Source organism: Phocoena sinus, chromosome 8, assembly GCF_008692025.1.
Source record: "Phocoena sinus isolate mPhoSin1 chromosome 8, mPhoSin1.pri, whole genome shotgun sequence".
In the NCBI taxonomy this organism is placed as follows: domain Eukaryota; kingdom Metazoa; phylum Chordata; class Mammalia; order Artiodactyla; family Phocoenidae; genus Phocoena; species Phocoena sinus.
Genome location: NC_045770.1, coordinates 70,939,748 through 70,961,754, shown reverse-complemented (window position 1 = coordinate 70,961,754; position 22,007 = coordinate 70,939,748). Strand labels below are relative to the sequence as shown.

Sequence of the window (22,007 nt, the reverse complement as noted above, 5' to 3'; positions counted from 1 at the left end):
TTTTAAAGGGCATTTTTAATACGAGTCTGTTGAGTATTCTCTGCCACAGCCCAACAAGGGATGTTAAATGCATATGAGGACGGAGCGAGGGCACCCGTGGGGTGGACGTGCCCACACGGCGGAGGGTGCGGGTCGTGGTTGGAGGGTGCAGGCCAGCCCAGGGAGGGCTAAGCTTTGGGGAGAGAGGCCGAGCCTGCGGAGCAGCACACACAGACCCCAAAAAGGATCTCTCTGAGCTCACTGGGGACAGCTTAGGAGACAGGGAAGAGGTTTCCCAGCTGAGCTTCTCAAAGGCTTTTTTTTTTTTTTTTTTTTTTTTTGCGGTAGTGGGCCTCTCACTGTTGTGGCCTCTCCCGTTGCGGAGCACAGGCTCCGGACGCGCAGGCTCAGCGGCCATGGCTCATGGGCCCAGCCGCTCCACGGCATGTGGGATCTTCCCGGACCGGGGCACGAACCCACGTCCCCTGCATCGGCAGGCGGACTCTCAACCACTGCGCCACCAGGGAAGCCCTCTCAAAGGCTTTTATGTGGAGAGCTGAGAAGTACTTGCTAGGGGCCCCTTCTGATGGGCGAGGGTTTTGTCCTTGGGAATGAGGGACTCCTTACTCAGCCACTCGCTTTCTCTTACACTGTGTTTTAGAACTGAGAAGGAGTAAGAGGCACAGCCCCTTGGCTGAGGTCACAGAGTCAGAAAAGAAGCTGCCACTGTCCTCAGCCCTTGACATCACTTAACAATTGCAGGTGCTTTCCTGCTGAGCCCTGAGCTGCATCCCAATCCTCGACTGATTTGATGTCTTCGGACGTTCTGCTGATCGTGTGGGCCACAGCTGTGGTCCCTCTTGCCATCCTGGCCTGGGCCCTTGAAAGCATCCGGAGTCGCATTTTCCCTCCACACAAGGGGCCTCTCCTGGCCCACTGAAGGCACACAGCCGCCGCCTTTGAGTGAGTTCCAAGGGTCTGTTTGCCTCCGGAGGCCTCTTGGATCTAGAGAGCACCTCCTTTCTAGACCCAGAATTCGAGATCAGAGGCAGAGTCATCCCAGGGAGGAGCTGGAAAACCAGGTCCTGTGCTGGAAGAACCCAGGACTTGGGCATCTCAGCAAAATCCTTTCAGTGTCCTTGCCAAATCTCCAGCCTAGAAGATTGGCCTGGGAAGGTCAAAACGGGGTCAGAATCGCAGTAACAAATGGTAGAAGATACCCAGTCTTCTCTGCCCACAACTGGGGACACCAGCCCCATTCAGATTCCTTCTACCTCTTGTGGGAGCCCACAAGGGTGTCTCACGTACACTCTGAAATTAGTATTTTTGGCTGTCACTTTCGGGCCTTCCTGCTGTTATCTGTGTTTCCTGAGGCCGCACTACCCAGTGGACACCAGTGAAGTTCCACTGACAGTAAAAACTCAGGTTTCATGGCCGCTGCCCGCTTCTGCTCACAATGAGGGTCCAGGTCCTGTGCCCATGTCTCCCCAGTCATTTCTGGGGTCCCCAGGCATATCTTACGTGAGCTCACCACTGGCCTCTCAAGCTGCAGTTCTTCCACTTGCAGCTCCTGGATGTCGTCAAGCCATGAAGCCACTGCCTGCGCCCCAGGGGGACCGTCCCTGCCCAGCTCACAGCCCTCTCCCGGCGCTGCAGACCCTCGAAGTGCCTGATGAGTGTGTCCCACCGCGAGTCCTCCCTGGCCAAGCCCAGGCCGCAGTCCGCATGCGTGTAGGAGAACTTGTGCTCCTTAATTCTGTGTCTCTTGGGTCCCAGAGCAGGTTTTGTGCGCTCTGGTTCACCCAGAGCCCTGGGGAGAGCCACTTCTTCAAGCTTCTGCTCAGGTCCCCTGTCTGTGGGGCTCAGACACGTTCTCTATGTTTCCTCCTCCCTCACCCCAAATAACAATTTGTTATTTCTTATGATACTGCAACCTGGGCTGGGCTCAGCTGGGCAGGTTTTCTGCTCCATGTGGTGAGGGGGGACTGGGGTGTCCAGGGTGGTTTCCTCACTCACATGTCTGGCACCCCAGCTGGGATGGCTTGGGGAGCTGGGAGCTGGCTGGGCATCTCCGTCTTTCCACACGGCCTCCCCACGTGGCTGCTCCGTCTTACAGTGTGAAGGTCTCAGGGTAGTTGGACTTTTTACCTGAGCTGGCTTCCAAGGGCAGCAAAGCTGCCAGGTCTTTTGAAGCGTAGATCTGGAATTGGCACAGGGTGACTTCCTCCACATTCTCTTGACCAAGGCCAGGCACAGGCCAGCCCGCTTAAAGGGGAGGGAAATAGATTCTACCCCTTGATGGGTGGAGTGGCGTGCACGTGCTGACGGAGGGGATGGACGGCGGCCGTCTTGGAGACTGTCGACCACAGGACTCCTTCCTCATTCTACAGCCACTGAAGCATTTAACAGCCAGTGCAGTCGCCCCAGCTTTCTCTTCCCCTGTAGTGGACACCTGGGAGCCACATATTCTGGACGGAGTAACCACAGGATGCGAGCCAACTGGTCCTAAATCTTCACTTGGAAGGGGACTACCCAGCAGAGGCCCTGAGGCCCACGGCTCACTTCGCATGAGTGAGAAATAAACTTTGATGTATTCATCCCCTGGGACTTTAGGCTTTATTTTCTACTGTTGCACAATCTAGCCTACCCAGGTTGTAGGTATCATTATCCCTGTACTACATGTGAGAAAACTGAGGCATGTTGGTTCCATGACTAGTCAGAGACTGAGTTGAAGCTGGAGCTTGTATCTGACTCCAGAGAGCCTTTAACCACTGCATTGGCTGCTGTTACCCTGGGAAGAGGAGATGGTGGGGGAAGACAGTCCTGTGGGCCTGGATTCTGGATCACTTGAAAGAGCATTGCCTGTGGTGAGGACAGAGAGCTCATGGACAGCATGAAGAGAGACCCACAGGGAAGCGCCTAACACAGTGCCTGGTGAGCAGGAGGTGCCCAGCTCAGCGAAGGTAAGCTGCGCCCATGGCCATGATTTGACAGCCTGGGGATCCCACGAAGGGGCATTACTTCGGCTCACTTAACCCAGCCATTGGTCCCTGGGCTTTGCAGCTCAGAAACTGGATTTGTCACCACCAAGAGCAGGGCTGTCTCTCAGGGCTACGTTCACAGTGACTGGGCTCAGGAGACACATGGAGGAAACCGAGTGAGAGCCCAACTGCCAAGCTACTGTGTTCACTGCCATACGCCCTGCCCCCACCCCTGTTGCTCCAGGGGCCAAGTCTTTCTTGGAAGGTGGCCTGGCAGTCTCGGGACCAGTCTTGAAGAATCCTGGTGTCCCTGAGCAGCCCGAGGTCCCACCTCCACTGCAGGATGCCCCCATTCCACAGACCTGGGCCCCACATTTCCAGACCAGGGCTTCCTCTCTCAGGATAGAATGAGATGGCACTGACCCTCAGGTGCCCCCTTTCTCTGTGACCATGGCTGGCCAGTCCCTTTTTAGGAGATTGACCCCATAGAAAGGAGACCTGGCGCAGCAGAAAGAATGAAAGAAAGAAGAAGGGAGGGAGGGAGGGAGGGAGGAAGGAAGGAAGGAAGGAAGGAAAGAAAGAGAAAGAATTTTTTATTTTTTTAAAAAAGAAAATGCTAAGCATGGTTCCTGGCCCCGTAGGAAGCACTAGAAAAAATATGGCGTTTAAGTCCTCATTTACCTACATTTAAGTCATAATTATTTAACACATACCACATTCTCATTCTTTGTTTACTTGTTTATTGCCTGTCTCCCTCACAAGAGTATGAGCTTGCTAAGAGAAATAATTCTTGAATGAATGAGAGAATGAAAGAAGTCAAGGGCTGTTGCCCAGGGAGCCTTCTCTCTTTTTCAGATGGTTTTGCCTCTCTCTGCTCTGTTGCACTTTTTATACTCTAGCCCCCAGAGAGCATCCCTAGTACCCTATTTTTAAGTTCCTTGAGTAGTAGGTAAGAGCAGGAGTTGTGGAATGCAAATCCACCCTTATTAACTCTGACCTTAGGCAAGTCACTGAACCTCCCTAAGCTTTAGTTTCCTTCTCTGAAAGATGGGAATAACGGCACCTACCTTACATGGGTGATGTGAGGACTAAAGGAGATCATCCTTAAGCGCCATCCCTGGCAGGGACACCCAGCCAGTGGTCACCGTGCTGGTTTGCCCTCATGTATGATCCTTACGAACAGCAAGCCTCCAGGCAGTCCTTCCACATTTAAAGCCTGTCTCCTCTCCCCAGCTCGGCAGGATAAATGGGTTTGGGGCCAGCTGCTATCGCCCACCCCAGTCTTCTGCCCTCCACCATCCGTCTGCCATTTTAGACAGTTGCCTGCAGCAAGTAAAGCAATGGCCCAGAGCTTTTGAAGTTTGGGCTCGCGGGGCCGTGCCACCACCAGGCTACCTCCCTGAATTCTCCAGGGGCTGAGGACAGGCGAGTCCTCTGGGGCCTCCCCTGGCAGCCCTGCGGCTGTCCACCCGACATCAGATCAACCTGTGCTGCGGGCGCCTTTGATGTCAGTTCCCACACTGGAGCCTCGTGCCCTGCCCTGAGGACATGGGCTTTGAAGCTGGCCTGTAAACCGAGCTTTCAGGAAGAAAGTTGTCTATTGTGCCTCAGAGCACCGCCAGGCCCTGTAAAGGCACTCGGAATGCCATGAACACCTGATAAATAATTCTTTCTGGGCCCAAGAAAGATTCGTTCCACTTACAGGGGAGGAAAATTCCCTTGACCTTTTCATTGAAGTCCTGTGTGTGTGTGTTTGGGGGCGGCGGGGGGGTGGTTAGAGAGGGTTTTTGCGTCTTCTCGCTGAAGTCACGTGGGACAGGCGGGTTGCCTTAGAGCTGAGCTCCAGTGACTGCTCCTAAAGGGCTCCTGGTCCCTGACCCCTGGTCCGAGGTCCCCCCAGCCAGCCCCACTCCTGCCTCCTGCTGGGAACATGGGAGAAGATTGGGCCCTCTAACGGGTAGAGGGGCCTTGGCCCCTCCAGGCCAAACCCTGCTGCAAATGGCGGGGCTTCCAGGAGGCACAGCCCTGTTGCCTTTCTTTCCTCCCAGGGCCTGGCATGGTCAAAGAGAGGGGGCAGACAGGATTTCCCACCCGGAGGGGTCCCGGAAGTGGATACTGGCTCACATACACTGAGCGCTTACCTCAGGCCAGGCCCTCTGCTGGGCCCCCTTTTGTGTGCAATTGGATAATAGGATGTGGGTATGTGTGTAGTTTTGTGAAAGCTTTCTTTATGGTAAAACGTAACATACATGTAGAAGGTATATAAAATAACAGCACACAGCTCAGTAAATGACCAGAAAACAAACATCTCTGCAGTCACCACCTTGGTCAAGAAATACAAGTTTGCTAGGATGCAGGAAGCCCTGCTGGTGCCCCTTCCTGCTCAGTAGGCCCTCCCTCTCCCACGAAGGATAACCACCCTTCTGACTTTTGTTGTTACTACTTACTTGCCTTTTTAAAAATAATTAATTAATGGTGGCGTTGGGTCTTCGTTGCTGCGCCTGGGTTTTCTCTAGTTGCGGCGAGCGGGGGCTACTCTTCGTTGCGGTGCACGGGCTTCTCATTGCGGTGGCTTCTCTAGTTGCGGAGCGTGGGCTCTAGGTGCGCGGGCTTCAGCAGTTGTGGCGCATGGGCTTAGTTGCTCCGTGGCATGTGGGATCTTCCTGGACAGGGCTCGAACCCATGTCTCGTGCATTGGCAGGCAGATTCTTAACCACTGCGCCAGCAGGGAAGTCCCTTACTTGCTTTTTCTTTATCGTTTTTCTATCTAATCAGGCATCATCAGATACTCTTAGTTTTATTTGTTCTCTGAAATGTGTACAAATGGAATAATAGAATGGAATAATAATGCATTCCTTTGTGACAGGCTTTTTTTCACTGAACATTGTTTATGATATTCATCCATGTAACCGTTTCATTCATTTTGCTGTTGTATAGTATTCACTGTAGGAATATTCGAGGAGTATCTATCCATTCTGTTAAAGGACATTTGGATGTTTCCAGTTTGAAGTTATTACAAATAATGCTGCTATGTACATTTTTAAACATATCTCTTGATCCACGTGCACTCATATTTCTTTTGGTGTGTACCTAGGTGTAGAGTTGCTAGGTTATAAGGTAAGCATATCTTCAACTTAGGTAGAAAATGCCAAACTGTTTTCCAAAGTAGTACTAATTTATACTCCTACCATGAACACGTGAGTTGCTTCACATCCTCGTTGTGGTGACAGCCTCTGAGACAGTGATCCCCGCCTCCTTGCATTCACACCCTCTGTAAGCCCCTCCCCCTAAGCGTGGGCTGGAGCTAGCAATTCCCTTCTAATGAATAGGATGACAGAACATAACAGGATGTCGCTTTCTTTTTCTTTTTTATTGGAGTCTAGTTGCTTTACAATGTTGTGTCCTGTACAGCAAAGTTCAGGATGTCACTCTCAAGATGAGGTTACAGAGAGACTATAGCTTCTGTCTTGGGCGTCCTCTGTTTTCTCACTTGTTTACTGTGAAGGCCATGTTGTGAGCTAACCTGTGGGGAGGCCCACAGGGCAAGGAACAGATGTCTCTGACCAGCAGCCAGTGAGGACCTGAGAACTCACGTGAATGAGCTTGGAAATGGGTCCTCCCAGCCTCCAATTAACCCCTGAGATGATTGTAGCCCTCTCTGACACCTTGATTACAACCTTGTGAGAGACCTTCAGCCAGAGGCACCCAGCAGAGCCCAGATTCCTGATTCATGGAAACCGAGATAAATGTTTATTGTTTTAAGTTGTTAAGTTTTGGGGGTGATTTGTTACATGGCAATAGATAATTAATGTACTCAACAAGACTTTTTTTTATTGTCGCCATTTTCAATGTGTATGAATTAGGTTTGTTAGCATCTTCCTGATATTATTGGTATTGAGCACCATTTCAAGTTTGTGGACCCTTTGGATTTCCTTCTTTGTGAAGTACCTGTCAGGACTCTTATCATTATTCCGTTGGGTTATACATCTTTTCCTTGTTGATTTGTAGGGGTTCTAGATGTAAGCCTGTCTTAGCCTGGGCTACCCCTAGAAAGCAGAGCCTGAGGCAAGGGCTTGCAGGCAGAGAGTTAATTTGGGAAATGATCCAAGGAACAGAAGTAGAAAGGAAAGGAGGGGAAACCAATAGAAGCACGCCTTCTCAAGTTGGTCACTGTTGTGGGAAACTTGGGCTCATTCTCATTGGGACCTTCTGGAGAGCCATGTAAAATGTTCCTCAAAATTATCCACCTGTGTTATAAAAGAGAAGAGCATTTATCTTCTAGCTTAGGGCCCCCCCTTGACCAAGGGCTCCCCATGAGGTGTTAAATCCTTCACATCTCCAGATCCCACATGTGTGACTGATTCCCATAGGAAGCCCACACTGGGGCAGCTAAGAAGCCCTGGGGCATCACGTGAGAGGTGTGGCTAAAATGAGATCCTACTGCAGTAATATCTAGAATAAAATGGGTGCCAAGAGGATGTGCAGTGGAGCACAAGGAATATCTGACACATAGCCTCTTACAGATGATATGCCTTGTAAATGTCTTTTCCCATCTGGGCTTGCCTTTTCACAGTGACTTTCAATGAATAGATATTACTAATTTTAAGGTAAGGAAGTGTTTAAGTCTTTTCCTTTGTAGTTTGTGGTTATTTGCAACTTGTTCAAAAAGTCTTCCTGTACTTAAGTCATAAAAATCTTCTCCTCTGGTATTTTCTAGGAGCTTTCTTGCTTTGCCTTTCACAGATCTACAATCTACCTGGAACTGGTTTTTAAGTAAGGTGTGAAGTGGGCATCAGGTTTCATTTTTCCACATAGATGCGCAACTTATTGAAGAATCTATCATTTCCTTCCCACTGCTGTACAGTGCCATTTTGTCATAATCGAGTATCTGTATATGTATGAATCTCTTTTTCTGTTCCATTGTTTGTCATTGTGCCAATATCACACTATTTTAATTAGTGGAGCTTTATAGTGAGTGTTGACACACAGAAAAGCAATGTGTCTCTCTTGTTCTTATTTTTCGCAACTATCCTGGCTCTTTTTGTTCTTTGCCTTTCCTTAAATTTTAGAACAAACATGTCAAGTTTTACTCCCCATCCTCCATTGGATTTTTTCTTCTATTGAGACTACATTGCATGTAGATTACTTTGGAGAGAATTACATCTCTACAATATGAGTGTCCTAATCTATGAATATGATAAATCCATTTATTTAAACCTTTAAATATTTCTCTCCAAAATATTTTATAGAAAAAAAGAAAAGAATTCTGCTTCTAGCAATGGTAGACAAGGATGCTTTGAACCAACTTTCCTACTGAGAACAAATGGAAAAGGAGGCTAAAATATTTTTGAAAATACATATTTGAAGGCAATGGAGAGCTATTAAAGCTGTGAAAATTTATGGAGCCAAGATCCAGAGGAAAAATAGGAAGCATGAGGTCAACATTTGGTATCACTTTTCCTCCTGAAGTGAATTGTCCATTCCAAAAGCTGTTGGCTGTGAGAGCCTGAGCTGTTTTTTGATAGACTGTCCTAGTCTCACGATGTTTGTGTACAGCTTAGGAGTCAGTCAAGGACCCAGGGGAGTATCTTTATGTAGATTTGGGGGCTCTACAGCTCTCTCACCTCTGGTACTCTTCCCTCCAAATTGCAATCTCTTGTCAACCCTGTATGCTTGTCTGTTTCTTCCACCCAGCGAGTCTGCCACCTGTTTGTGCTTGTTCGCTTTACTGTGGTTGAAAAATGACCTCAGGGAGAAATCTGGGTGGAATGTGGGATTCATTGCGTGTGCTTCCCTTTCAATGACTAGAGGCCCTATATGGGTTGGCCACTACGGATTTCTTCACCTTTATTCGTGAAGGATATTTTCACTGGGATAGGATTGTAAATTGGTGATTATTTTTTTCAGTGCTTTGAGGATATCATTACATTGTCTTCGGGCTTCTTTGGCTCACGTTGAGAAGTTAAATGTCTTATTCTTGCACCCTTAAAGTTAATGTGTCCTTTTTTCTGTCTGTACTTGTTTTCTTCTTTTCTTTGGTTCACAGCTCTTTCACTGTTGTATGCCTAGATGTGATTTTGTCTTTATCCAGCTTAGCATTTGTAGATCTCAAATCTATGTGTAGGTATCTTTTGTCAGTTTTGGAAGATTCTTAACCTTTATCTCTTTGAAAATTGATTTTCTCCATACTCTCTCTTTTCTCTTTCAGGGACTCCAATTATATGAATTCTAGCCCTTTTTACTCTCTTTGTCCGTTCCTAGGAAACAATATCTTATTATGCAAGAATCCATTACATCCATGTGAAAAGGATTTGACAAATCAACTAGCATTTCTCTTATTGAAATGCTTTTGCCGCTCGAATTTCCCTGTACTAAGCAGCAGTGTCTGTCTCTGACATAACCCACAAACCTTCATGGAATTGGGACATGGCCACCTTTTGCTTCAAGGACATAGGGCAAAAGGCGTGGAGGATTTTCCTGGTTACAAGGTTAAATATTTAAGGTTATAGGCTGCATTATGCTAGTCCTCAGTGGCAAATTCTGAGTGACTGAGGTACCCACATGCTCTTTGATAAAAATCTATTTGTGATATGCAGGACCCTCTAACACACAGGCCCCAAGGCAGGAGCCCATCTTACCTGGGTCTAAAGGTAGGGTTTCTCAATCTCAACACTACTGATATTTTGGGCAAAATAATTCTTTGTTGTGAAGGTCTGTCCTGTGCATGGCAGCGTATTTAGCAGCATACCTGGCCTCTATCCTGTACATATCAGTAGCACCTCCCAGTTGTGACAAGCAAAAATATCTCGATATTGCCAAGTGTTCCCTGGTGGGGCAAAACCCCTCCTGGTTGACAACCATTGGTCAAAGGATGGTACTCCAGACGAGAAAGACCCACTTGAAACTTAATACCAATGGCCTGCTTTGTGAAAGAAAGCACATCACCGGTTTACTAGAGACATAGGCGTGTGCACCTTTGACTTTGGCTGTTTGGAAGCTCAAAGCTAAATTTCGTATTTACTACATTAACTAACTGTGAGCCTGTTTTCAGGACTGATCTTATTTCTAATATAACAGTCTTTTAGGAAATGGCGTCACATAAATTGAAAAGACCAGCAGGTAAAGTGTCTCCATATGAAAAAGCCTTAGGAGGCAACATCTCGGTACTGGTAACGGCACAAGAGGCACCATTTTCAGTAGTGCAAGTTAGGCTACTTGAGGCCAGCTTTGAGGGCAGGTTTTGGGAGTTGGGGAGAAGAGGGAAGGCATTGTTGGGTAACTGTGGGTGGCATATCTTGTGAGGAGCATATGGGAGGTATTCCTTTGCTTTTTCTCAGGCCTGTAGTAATTGTGGAATGCTTTCTGAGAGTGGGGTAAGCAGCTGAAGTTCAGAAATCAAATGAGTAGGGGTTCAAGGCATAGTAATTTGGGTATTAAAAGTTAATGTGTACTTCCAAGTTTGGAGACAGAAGCGTTAAGTCCTCTCTTCTCTTGAAAATCACCCAGAAGCAATAAGGAGAATGAGAAAAGGAAGTTGACTCCAGCTTCAAGGAAACTAGGAGACATCTGAAACTCTTAACTCTAAAATGGGTGAAAGAGTTGAAAAAGTAGTAAATGTCAAAGGAGAGTACAGGGGGTATGCTTGCCTCTGCAGGATCTGAAACCTAGCTAGTGTCTTCTTAAACGTGAGGCTATTTGTGAGACAGGTCTGTTAGAGCAGCAGGGAAGCAGGCCCCTGCGATGTGAAAAGCCATTTGGCATCTGATCTTCACTGGCAGGGCTACAATGGTTCACACACATAACTCTGGACCATGATAAATTTTTCTGCCAGCTTGACCTTTCCCCTTCATGAAAACCCTGCAACACCTGGGAAGAACTTCATTTAAAGAGTCATCTGTTTCCCCGTCCAGGTAAACAGAAATTCCTTTCTTCTAAGAGCTCATTTCTGACTCCTCTCATATACTACATCCAATCTAGAATCTAGTTCTCATTACTTCTACTATGACTACCCTAGTCCGAGCCCCTGTGCTCACCTAGAATCTTGCAATAATTTCATAATTGTGCTCTCCATTTTTCTAGTTGACTCCCTACAGCTGCCTAAGCTTTGTTAGATCATGTCACTCTAATAAAAACTCTCCAATGTCTTCTCACTCTCCTTAGCATAAAATCCAAAGTTCATGTCACAACTTTAATGATCTTATTCCTGCTCTCTCTTTGAACTCATCTCACAAGCCTCTGCTGCCCCTAGCTTTATTATTCATTGCATCCCTTTACCTTGTTTTCTTAATATTTATAACAAATGATATATATTTGTTTATTGTTTGTCTCCCCTCCACCAGAGTGTAAGCTTCATTAAAGGAGGGACTGGTTTTGTTTACTGCTGTATTCCCAGTGGTTAGAACAGTGCCTGGCACATAGCAGGTGCTGAGAAAATGTTTGCAGTTGACCAAGCAATAAAAAAGAACTGGCACAGGGTTTGGAGGAGGATATTAAAATAGAAAAGGATCCAAAAAAAATACATGGCAGGTGAAGAGCACTCACCAGAAAAATGTTGCCTCAACAGATAGTTGAAAACTATAATCAAAGATCTCATGACAACCTTAATATCTTAACATCTCGGTAAAGTGCCGACATCAGAAATACAAGAGGATATGAGGAAACAGAAGAAACATGAGCTGGCAGAATTCAAGGAAAAAAATTACATAATAATCATAAAAATGAATACAAAATTGGAATGATAGAGTATACAGTGCTCAATCACGATGAGAAAACATAAAAATAAAAATGACACGGAGATAGGAGATGTAACATGCACATAATTGGAGCTTCTAGAGGAGAAAATTTCTATTTTCTATTTTTATAGATGAAAGCACTGAGAAACCTTGCTCACATGAAGTCAGTAATAGATTTTAGAAACATCACTTAATCCTCTGAACTCTTGGAATTTAGGCCAAATATCATAGTGATCTTTCTTCAAATTGTATGTCTAATGAATCAGCTGACAATCCAGTTCTCTACCAATTTTATTGAGGGCATGTAACTGGAAACTACCTGACTTGCAAAAGGAGTCATTCAGACCTTAACACCAACGTTTCAAATTGTCCCTTTGCTTGGAGGCTTTACTCCTTAGGGTAAACACAGTGAGTTTTGGGATGGATGAGAGGTATTTCTTTTTTCTAACGGGTGAAGGGTTACAGTGAAAGTAGTAGTTTTCAGAGATCAATTTAGAACAAGTACATATGAATGTACAGTTTTGGGAAATTGATTCTGTTGAACCCCTTCATGTATCCCAGGAGTGTGTATTCATTTGAAGACTACTGGCTAACAATGCCAAGCAATGCTATCAGGTCAAGCAAGGAGTGAATTAAAAAATATGGTTTAGGAAAATAAGAATTGTTGATTTGCTCAAAGTAGTTTTCAATACAGCTGTATTAAAGTTGGGTAGGGCTTCCCTGGTGGCACAGTGGTTAAGAATCCACCTGCCATGCAAGGGACACGGGTTCGAGCCCTGGTCCGGGAAGATCCCACATGCCATGGAGCAGCTAAGTCTGTGTGCCACAACTGTTGCGCCTGCGCTCTAGAGCCCACGAGCCACAACTACTGAGCCCGAGCGCCTAGAGCCCATGCTCCACAACAAGAGGAGCCACCGCAATGAGAAGGCCGCGCACCACAACTAGAGAAAGCCTGCATACGGCAATGAAGACCCAACACAGCTAAAAGAAACAATAAAAAAAAAGTTGGGTAGAAGCTATACTGGAGTGGATTGAGGGGGAAGGGGATGGTACTGAAGCAGACAGTAATAGAAATGTTATTAAAACTGAATATTGAAAATGTGGAGATAGGATTATAGCTGAAGTGTATGGTATCTAGGAAAAATCTTTTTTAAAATATGTGAAATATCTAGGGACTTGGGGAGAAATGTTGACAAAAAAAGGATCAACAGACTAAGGGAGAGGTTGAAGACTCCTAAAACAAGATAATCAAAAGTACTAGGTTCACAAGATGATGCAAAGGGTTAACAGTAGTTGACATTTACTGAGCTGTTTTTTTATCAGTGTGCTTAAACTTTTTAACTGTTTCAACTAATTCTCACAATAACCATTCAACGTGGTTGCTACTGATATTCTCATTTTACAGATGAGGATAGGAGACTCAGATTTAATTATGCCCAAGGTCACTGAGTTTATCACTAAGTTAGTAGAGCTGGGATGTCACCTAGAGCATTGGAGCACTTCTCCACAGGTGTCAATTTAGGTGGAAGTTCAGGGAATTTCTGCCTGATAAAATCTCTTTAATGTAAGCCAGAAAGCAAGGACATGTTGTGAGTGAAGGAGAAAAGACAGGGTCACAAGTTTGAGGAGAGGTTTTCAACAGTTAAGAACAGGAAAAGAGTTGATGACAGGTAACAGTAAGGATAACATGCAGTGTTGTTAATTAACACTTAGTAATATTGATTTGTACAGTTGGTGGCCTTTCTCCAGAAATAATCCATAGGAAATTGGATACATCTAGGGCTGTATTTTCCAGAAAGGTTATGACACTGGGGAGGGTTATTTGGGATACTGACAACAGTGACACTGAATTGACAGATCACTTAAAAATCTAGACAGGGCTTATGGAACTGGTGAAAACAGATTGATAATGACCTGATTTGAACTTGTGTAAAGGAATACAACTGTTATGGTCAGAGGTGAGGTTTCTACATTTGTGATTTCAGAGGTAAAGTTGTTTTGGGATATTGAAAGTAGCCAAGATGTGGCTGCTGTGGAGACAAGAGTAATGGAACTAAAGCCCTGTAAGTGGCCACTGATGTCAACCAGGTAGTTGCAATTTATTTCCTCAAAATTTACTCAAAGAATATGACCTTTCTGCTCTCAAACTGTTGTTTAATCAGAACAGCAATCACTTCAGACTTTCTTCTGTACCTGCAATTCATCCGGATTTAAAAAATTAGATTTGAGAAGAGGATTTTTACCTATCAATACACACAAAATTGGAATCTGTGTTCCTGAAAACCTTTACAATAGAAAGATCACTGGATCACTGGTATAGTCAAGCACTTGGGAGAAGTGTATTTCAGGTAAGAAATTATCAATAGTAAGAAAAAGTTGCCACTCAACTTTCCCCTCAATAGCATGTTTCACTGCCCCCCCAAAAAAAAATGTGTTTTCCCTTATGGTACTTCAGTAGGGATATCAAAATGCCATGGCATCTCTCTTCCTTTAATCCACCCACCACACACACACAATGATAAGGAAAAAAAAAGCAAAAACCAACCCAGTGTTCATGCTTAAAAGACAGCCATGATATTTAATGTGGTGCTGGGACACTAGGCCACATGGACCAACACACCTAAATTTATTCCAACCCTGAATTTTGTTAATGTCCAATAATATATGAATTGGAATGAGAATTTCTTTCTCTGAAGATGAAGAAAAAAGGTCTTCCAGTGTAGTTATTTTAGAAGGAGGCTCTTCTATTTACATATAAGAACCAAGACTTATAAATAACCAAGCATATTTAAATAAATTGATGAAAATACCTTTTAAAACATAATACTGGTCTCTCCCTCTTCCATTCTTAAACATATATCAGTCTTCACTTTCTACTTAAATTAGTTGTAATAAGCAACCCTACAGACTAGCTATTTGACAATCAGTGGCCAAACTGAAATTTGAACAAAGCCAAACTTGTTTAAACCAGATACTATTTTGTTAAATGTTACACATTCTACTAGTCACTGACTCAGTATTTTACTATATAGGGTAGCACCTATTATAAAACAATGTGAGACATAAGAAAAAGTGAAATGTTGGGGGTCTGATACATGAAAAAAATTTCAGGATAGATTGCATAATCCAGAAATCACTTGTTCTATTTGCTACATTCCTCGAAAATTCTAAACTTCAAAATGACACAGGAATTAAAAAAAAAAAACACATTAAACACATACTTAAGTATCTAGATGTGTAACAGTTCAGCAAACAAAAAGGTTTAACTCAAAGCCTTTGAACATGTCACTTACTTAAACATTAAGATTTTGAACCCAATTACTCAAAGATCATTGACTAGCCCATACTGCAGTTTGTGTTAATCTGCTGTACAAATTGACCACATAATAACAGTCAGATCTTACTCCAACAGAAGTGGTGATAAAATCATACAGCAATACTCCTTTTTGTAATTAGATAATCAGGATAACAGCACTGGGATAAAATGAAGAGAATATCTTGTTTCAGCTTCTTGTTCAATAAGCCTATTCCTCATTTTCAGATAATGAGGATAAAGGTATCACAACCACATATGAGAAACTGCTTTCTCTTTATTTAGGTGTTAGGAAGAAAATTAACTTTGGTCACATATTACCTTAAAAAAAAAAAAATCCAGTTTTACATACTCCTAAATAGATAGGACCAAATGATCAGAGAAAAAATTTCTTCTGTAAAAACTGGCCAATTTTATCAAAAATCTAACATACAGTGTCATTCGAATTACGTGAAGACTGCTTGGGATCATAACATTCCAAATATATGACAACTGCAACTCCATCCTAACCGGTGTGAAAAGTATTTGCTCTCATGTTGCTTTGGTCCAAAAGAGTAGAGCTGATTCAGTAAGAGTAAACTAAGTACCTAATCTTTTGCCAGCATTAATTTAGATTGTTACTGGCAGCAGAAATATCCATGGTGAATAGTTCTACTATAAGAGAGTATAATAAAAGAATATTTTTATGAACACATCACAGTACCAGATAAACTTTTATAAGAGAGAAACATGAAGGAACAAAAAAAGATAAACAGCTACCACACAAAAAATACTGTTTCCCCCGTAACTGTATTTGAAGGGGTAAAAAGTTTGATGATGCTAACATGAAAGGAAGTTGAGTACTGTATTTATTTCTTATTTTATACAACTCTTACTGTTTACAAAAATGGTTATAGTCATGCCCATAAAAGTGTAACCCATGGCATCTGAAAGCAAACACTCTTTGTAATTATTTAAAAGGGCCTTTTTAAAAATTATAATACAAAGGTCTGTGCTCTATAAGCAGTCCTCCACTGTGCATTATAACAATAAGGCTTACTTTTAATACAAAGACTAAGTGTTTGGGAGTTATGAACCACTGGATTTAACAAACATCATCTTATAGTTGCTTTTTGCATCTTTTTTGTTTTTGGGATCCTCCACTTCATCAGGGTGCTCAGTAGCTTGGAGTTCTTCAGCAGATTCTTCTTTCTCTGACTCTGAATCACTTTCAGAGTCATCTGGACTCTCAGGATCAGGTGAATCATCATCATCATCATCATCTCCAGCCACATCACCTTCTCCATCATGATCATCTACCTAAAAACATCAATCAACAGCTATTAAAATACATTATCCAGTACAGAAACTGGAAAAGACCCCAAATTTTTTGTCTCACTCCCTAGCCATTAACAGTTTAAGATCAGAGGCTGCCTAGGGAAGAAATGAGGACTCAGGCACCTCCATGTGTTTTATACACTGGGACTTGAGTAGGATTTTGGTTTAAGAAAGGGCTCTGAAGACCACTCACCTTCTCCCCTCCCCCCTAGTTTGAAAATAATATATTATCTTCCTGATGGAAACAGTATTATTTTAAGTAAATAAGGCAAGTTAACCACTGATCCATGGGAATATTTAAACAGCTATCAATGTTTTGTATATTACATTACTTTGGAGTAATGGACCAATAGTTATTATATGAAAAGAGATGATGTAGGAAACAACCAAGAAAACTCTCCTGAACCGGTATTTACATGAAATATTTCATGTAACTTGTATGTTGTTCATGCCTACTTAAGATGTGCCCTAATGATTATCTAAGCAGAATTTATATTAAGCTAGTATCAGAAAACATATTTCTAAAACTGTCAAAAATATCTATTCTCATTATCTACAAAGACCTAGTTTGGCATGTAAAAATGTAACTTCATAAAGAAAGCTTTCTACATAGGATTCTTGATCGCTAGAGTAATTTAACACAAATAAATGATAATCAAATTGGAAATTATCTTCCCACTTAATGAAAATACATAATTACTACCTCACTGAAGCCAAGTCCACAATGTCGTCGATATCTTCCTGATAATTTACTGTCCATACTTTGTTGATATTGAGACTCCAGTTCTTCATTAATTTTCTTGTCTTCTTCCCCTGTATGTCCAGTGTACTTTGATTATGTTTCAGTCAAATTAATAAAAATATTTGATTACACAAAAAACCCACAATACAGATGCTATTATATTCAGGGCTGATTTCTCTAACTGTGACTAATTTTACAGCGAATTTTGTGGATGGGTTTATAAACCATAGGTAGTTACCCAACAGATAAAATAATTGAAGGATGTATTTATGATTACTTCTTTAGTAACCAACCCCCTGAAGCACAAGTTGTTTATTAAAGATGAAAAACTTAAACTTAATTTTTCCCATGTAATAATTCAAACCAGATACAGGAATCTCAGAACTGCTTAAGTTTACATATTGTAACTATTAATTACTAAGAACTTTGGGCATCATGTTTTAGTTTATTTATAGTCTAATAATGGTTCTCCTGAAAGTTTCCTCCTAGTCATGCAGAAAAAATCCTCCAACAAACAAAAGCTTCTGTCTTTGAACAGAAATAATGAAAAGGCACACAATTTTGTTTAGAGAATGGCTAAATAAAATGTAAAATGACCTTGGAATGGCTTCCCTTTATGCCTTTCTTTGCATATCAGTTTACTGCACCAACATAAACTTATTTGTAATTTTATCATGCAACATTTGATATATAAATTATTTTTAACATATATTGTTATATATATAAGTTATGAAGCAGAATACTAAACAACCACCTATAAACTTACCACCCAAGAAGTAGAACATTACCAGTACCAGTGAAGCTTTCTGTACATGACATTTTAATTTGTACATGACATTTTAATTTGTAAATACAAGAAGAATTTCATATTTTAAAAGAATGAATGCAATATATTTCCATTCTGCCAAAGCTCAGGGACTCTTTTGCCTTTTGTAGCAGTGCAAATCAATTTGAAATAACTGTTCAACACCAGAAATATAAAACGCCTATTAATTTCTAATGTCTAAGATTAGGGCCAATTTTAAATGGGATAAAACTTTACTTTTCAGTAGACTGAATTCAAATCCAAATTCTAATGCATTTTCTGTTTTTACTTTTAAAGTTTTTCCCCCAAAATCAAAAGAAAAATTAATTTCTTCAGGCATTCCAATGAGTTTATACTCTTCGAAGATTTCAGAGCAAAACTCAGTGAATAAACTAAAAACCAGTATAATATGCCAACTACAACACTGTATATTAAATAATTTACAAAATACATGTAAACTCTAGATACTATAGTTGGCAAGATGAGGCATAAAACCTCACTACAATTAAAATACTACATGTTGTGAGTTAGTAAAAATGAAGACAGAAACTGGTCAGTTTCTTGGTTAGAATATCATATCGATGTACATATACTCAAATCTTTTATGAAAGTATATACTAACTGTTAAATGATATACGTAACATGTTTACATATACTACATATATTTCTAATATTTATTAATCATTAGAACTAATCAACAATTATACATGAAAGTTAGAATATCCCAAAATATGTACAAATATTTCATATTCCAAATTTAGCACCTCCACTTTAATTATATTTTACTTTCTTACCTGTTCGGAAGTGAGATGTGGATTTGTGATCTCCTATAACAAGACGACCAGTATGTTCTTTCTGTAAGAAGGCAGGAAATTTATTAGAATTTGAGACCACTAATTCAACATAATTATTAAGTGTCTACTATGTGCCTGACAATATCCCAGGCTTATGGGATACAGTGAAGAAAAAGAACTAAATTAAGATCCCTGTCTTTATGGAACTTACATTCTTGCATGGATAGGGATGGGGAGGGGAGACAAAAATCAGTAAGTAAATTACAGTATGTCTGAAGGCAGTGTAATTACAATAAACCAAGCAGAGGAAGGGGATAGAAAGTATGTAGAGTTCAAGCTGGAATTTTAAATGGGATAGACAGCTAGAAAAGTGGATCAATCTAAACATTTTCTTTCCTAAAATGCCAGTAAAATGAGTTGCTTTGATTTTTCCACCTTTTCTTTCTGATGTCTCAGGCAAATATCATGGAAAGAAAGCAAATGAGATTTAACTGAATAAAAAGAATAGATTTATAATGAACAATGTGATCGAAATTTAAAATATAAAACATAAAAATAACCATTACTATTTAACAACATACCACAAATAGCTAGCTCATTACTTTTGACTACAATAAACACCCACTTTCAAACTATCAAAAAGCACAGAACTTAAAACAATCTAGTTCTATAAAACATAAAAATAAATCTGACTCAACTAATTGGTAATTAGTTACCAACTAATCAGCTTACATAATTCCTCTCAATTTATCAGTTCCAATCCACTCTTCATGGTTCATATTTAGTTTTGAAACCAAGCATGAGCCTGTGGGGCTCCCGGGCATGGAAGGCTTTCCGTGTCCCCAGTTTCTTGTTTATAGGGAACAGACTCCAGCCTCCGTGACACTCCCTGAGTTCCAAAGGGCAGATTTGAACTGTTGCCATGCAGAGACAAGGGAGGAGCAGTCAAGAAACAACAGTGTAGCCTTTGGATAGGGTCCTGGTTCTGCCTGAAGGGATACACATAACAATGAGTTCTTTACAGAACGAAAACCCCCAACAAATGTAAGATGTTAGCATTCTTTATCCCAGATTAAAGGAACCAGAGAAGCTCTTCAAGAGACCATCTGAGGCCAGATTAAAAGAGTCACAGAAACTCATCAGACCACCTGAAGCCAGGCCCTGCACACACCCTGATCCTTATCAGCAACCCTGCCTTTGAACCACTGCTATAAAACTCCTCACCAAATGAGAGGTACTGAGTCTGCTGTGTCCCCCTTTGCCTGGCAGAGCAATAAAGCTGTTCTCTTCTACTTCACCCAAAACTCTGTCTCTGAGATTCAATTCCATACTGGCACACAGACGCCGATTTTTCGGCATCAGTTTCACAAGGTAAATAAAGTGTTTGGGAGACTGGCCAAGATGGCAGAGTAGAAAGATCTTGAGCTCACCTCCTCTCATGAGCACACGAAAATCACAACTATCTGCAGAACAGCTATCGATGAAAAAGACTGGGAACCACCAGAAAAGATCTTCTACAACGAAAGACATCAAGAAGGAACCACAACAACCTGGATATAATCAAATTCCATACCCCTTGGGGTGGGTGATCCACAAACTGGAGAATAATTACACTGCAGAGGTTCTCCTACAGGAGTGAGAGTTCTGAGTCCGACATCAGGCTCCCCAGCCCAGGGGTCTGGTACCAGGAAGATGAGCCCCCAGAGCATTTGGCTTTGAAGGCCACTGGGGCTTAACTGCAGGAGCTCCACAGGACTGGGGGAAATACACTTCACTCTTCGAGGGAGCACACAAAATCTCACTTGCACCCGGACACAGGGCAAAAGCAGTAATTTGATAGGCACCTGGGCCAGACCTACGTCTTAGTCTTGGAGAGTCTGCTGGAGACACAGGGTGGTAGGGGGACTGTGGCTCACCCTAGGGACACAGACACTGATGGCAGAATACCGGGGAACACTGTTGGTGGCTGACATCTTGGCTCATTAGTTCCAAGACCTTATCCCACCCAACAGTCTGTAGGTGCTAGTGCTGGGACTCCTCAGGCTAAACAACTAACTGGGCAGGGACACTGCCCCACCCCTCAGCAGACAGGCTGCCTAGAGACTTACTGAGCCCACAGCCACCTCAAGATATGCCCCCTAGACATGGCTTTGCCCATGAGAGGACTAAGACCCAGCTCCACCCACTAGTGGGCAGACACTAGCCCCTCCCTCCAGGAAGCCTGCACAAGCCTCTAGAGCAGCCTCACCACCCAGGGGGCAGACACCAGATGCAAGAAAAATATGATTCCCGCAGACTACGGACCAAGTCTGCCCACAGCAGGCCAGACTGTGCCCGCTAGCAGGCTAATGCAACCTTCAGGACACCCTGGACCCCATAACCAACTGTGTCAAGAACCACCTCCTAACCCCAAATCTTTTATGTGCTCTGGGATCCAGGGGCCCTGCAGCCAGACTCCAGGAACCAGCTCTGACTGCCCAGTTGCCTCCAGAATCCGGCTTAACCTGCCAATGGGTGGGCAACAGCCCCAGAGTCTTCATGAACCTGACTCTGACCACCCAGCCAGCACTAGCCTTGGGGCCCCCTAGGGTTCTGCAAGCAGTCACTTCATGACCAGGGCCTGTTGAACAGCAGCCAGCAGCATCCGCACAAGGCAGGGCCTGGCAACCAACCAGACTAGGGGCCAACCAAGCCCACCAGATCACCCACATAGTCAGGCCACCACAACAGAAGGACCCACACAGCCCTCTTAGGAGGAAACTCTAGAGCATATAGCTTGGGTGGCGAGAAGGGAGTGCACTGCTGGGATGCATAGGACACATCCACTTCTCCAAAGTCAAGAAATGTAACTAACCTACCACATACATAAAAATACCAACTTAGACAAAATGATGTGGCAGAGGAATATGTTCCAGATGAAGGAACAAGATAAAACCCCAGAAGAACTAACTGGAGATAGGCAATCTACCTGAGAAAGAGTTCAGAATAATGATTGTAAAGATGACCAAAGAATTTGGGAGGAGAATGGATGCCAGAGCAAGAAGTTAGAAGTTTTTAACAAAGAGTTAGAAAATTTAAAGAACAACCAAACAGAGATGAAAAATACAATAACTGAAATGAAAAATACACCAGAAGGAATAAATAGTAGACTGAGTGATATAGAAGAATGGATCAGTGAGCTGGAGGACAGAGTACTGGAAATCACTGCCACTGAACAGAAAAAAGAATGAAAAGAAATGAGGACAGTTTCAAAGACTTCTGGGACAACATCAAGCACACTAATATTAGCATTAAAGAGGTCCCAGAAAGAGAAAACAGAAAGAAAAAGCCTGAGAAAATATTTG

At 42.8% G+C, this 22,007-nt stretch overlaps 1 protein-coding gene and 1 long non-coding RNA gene across 2 annotated transcripts in view; one reads left to right on the top strand and one right to left on the bottom strand.

Annotated features, from left to right (window-relative positions):
* The first annotated feature begins 760 nt into the window (after positions 1-760).
* LOC116757998 lies at positions 761-15,342 on the top strand. The gene is made up of 2 exons (XR_004351121.1): positions 761-2,942; positions 13,855-15,342. It is a non-coding gene; the product is annotated as an uncharacterized LOC116757998 (long non-coding RNA).
* Positions 14,818-22,007, bottom strand: part of C8H11orf58 (chromosome 8 C11orf58 homolog) — a 29,464-nt gene continuing 22,274 nt past the window's right edge. Inside the window, exons 3-5 of the mRNA XM_032640566.1 lie at positions 18,664-18,724; positions 17,026-17,135; positions 14,818-16,304 (exon numbers count right to left, since the gene is read on the bottom strand). Coding sequence (XP_032496457.1) covers positions 16,074-16,304; positions 17,026-17,135; positions 18,664-18,724 — 402 coding nt within the window. The 3' untranslated portion in view covers positions 14,818-16,073. The remainder of the gene's footprint in view (positions 16,305-17,025; positions 17,136-18,663; positions 18,725-22,007) is intronic.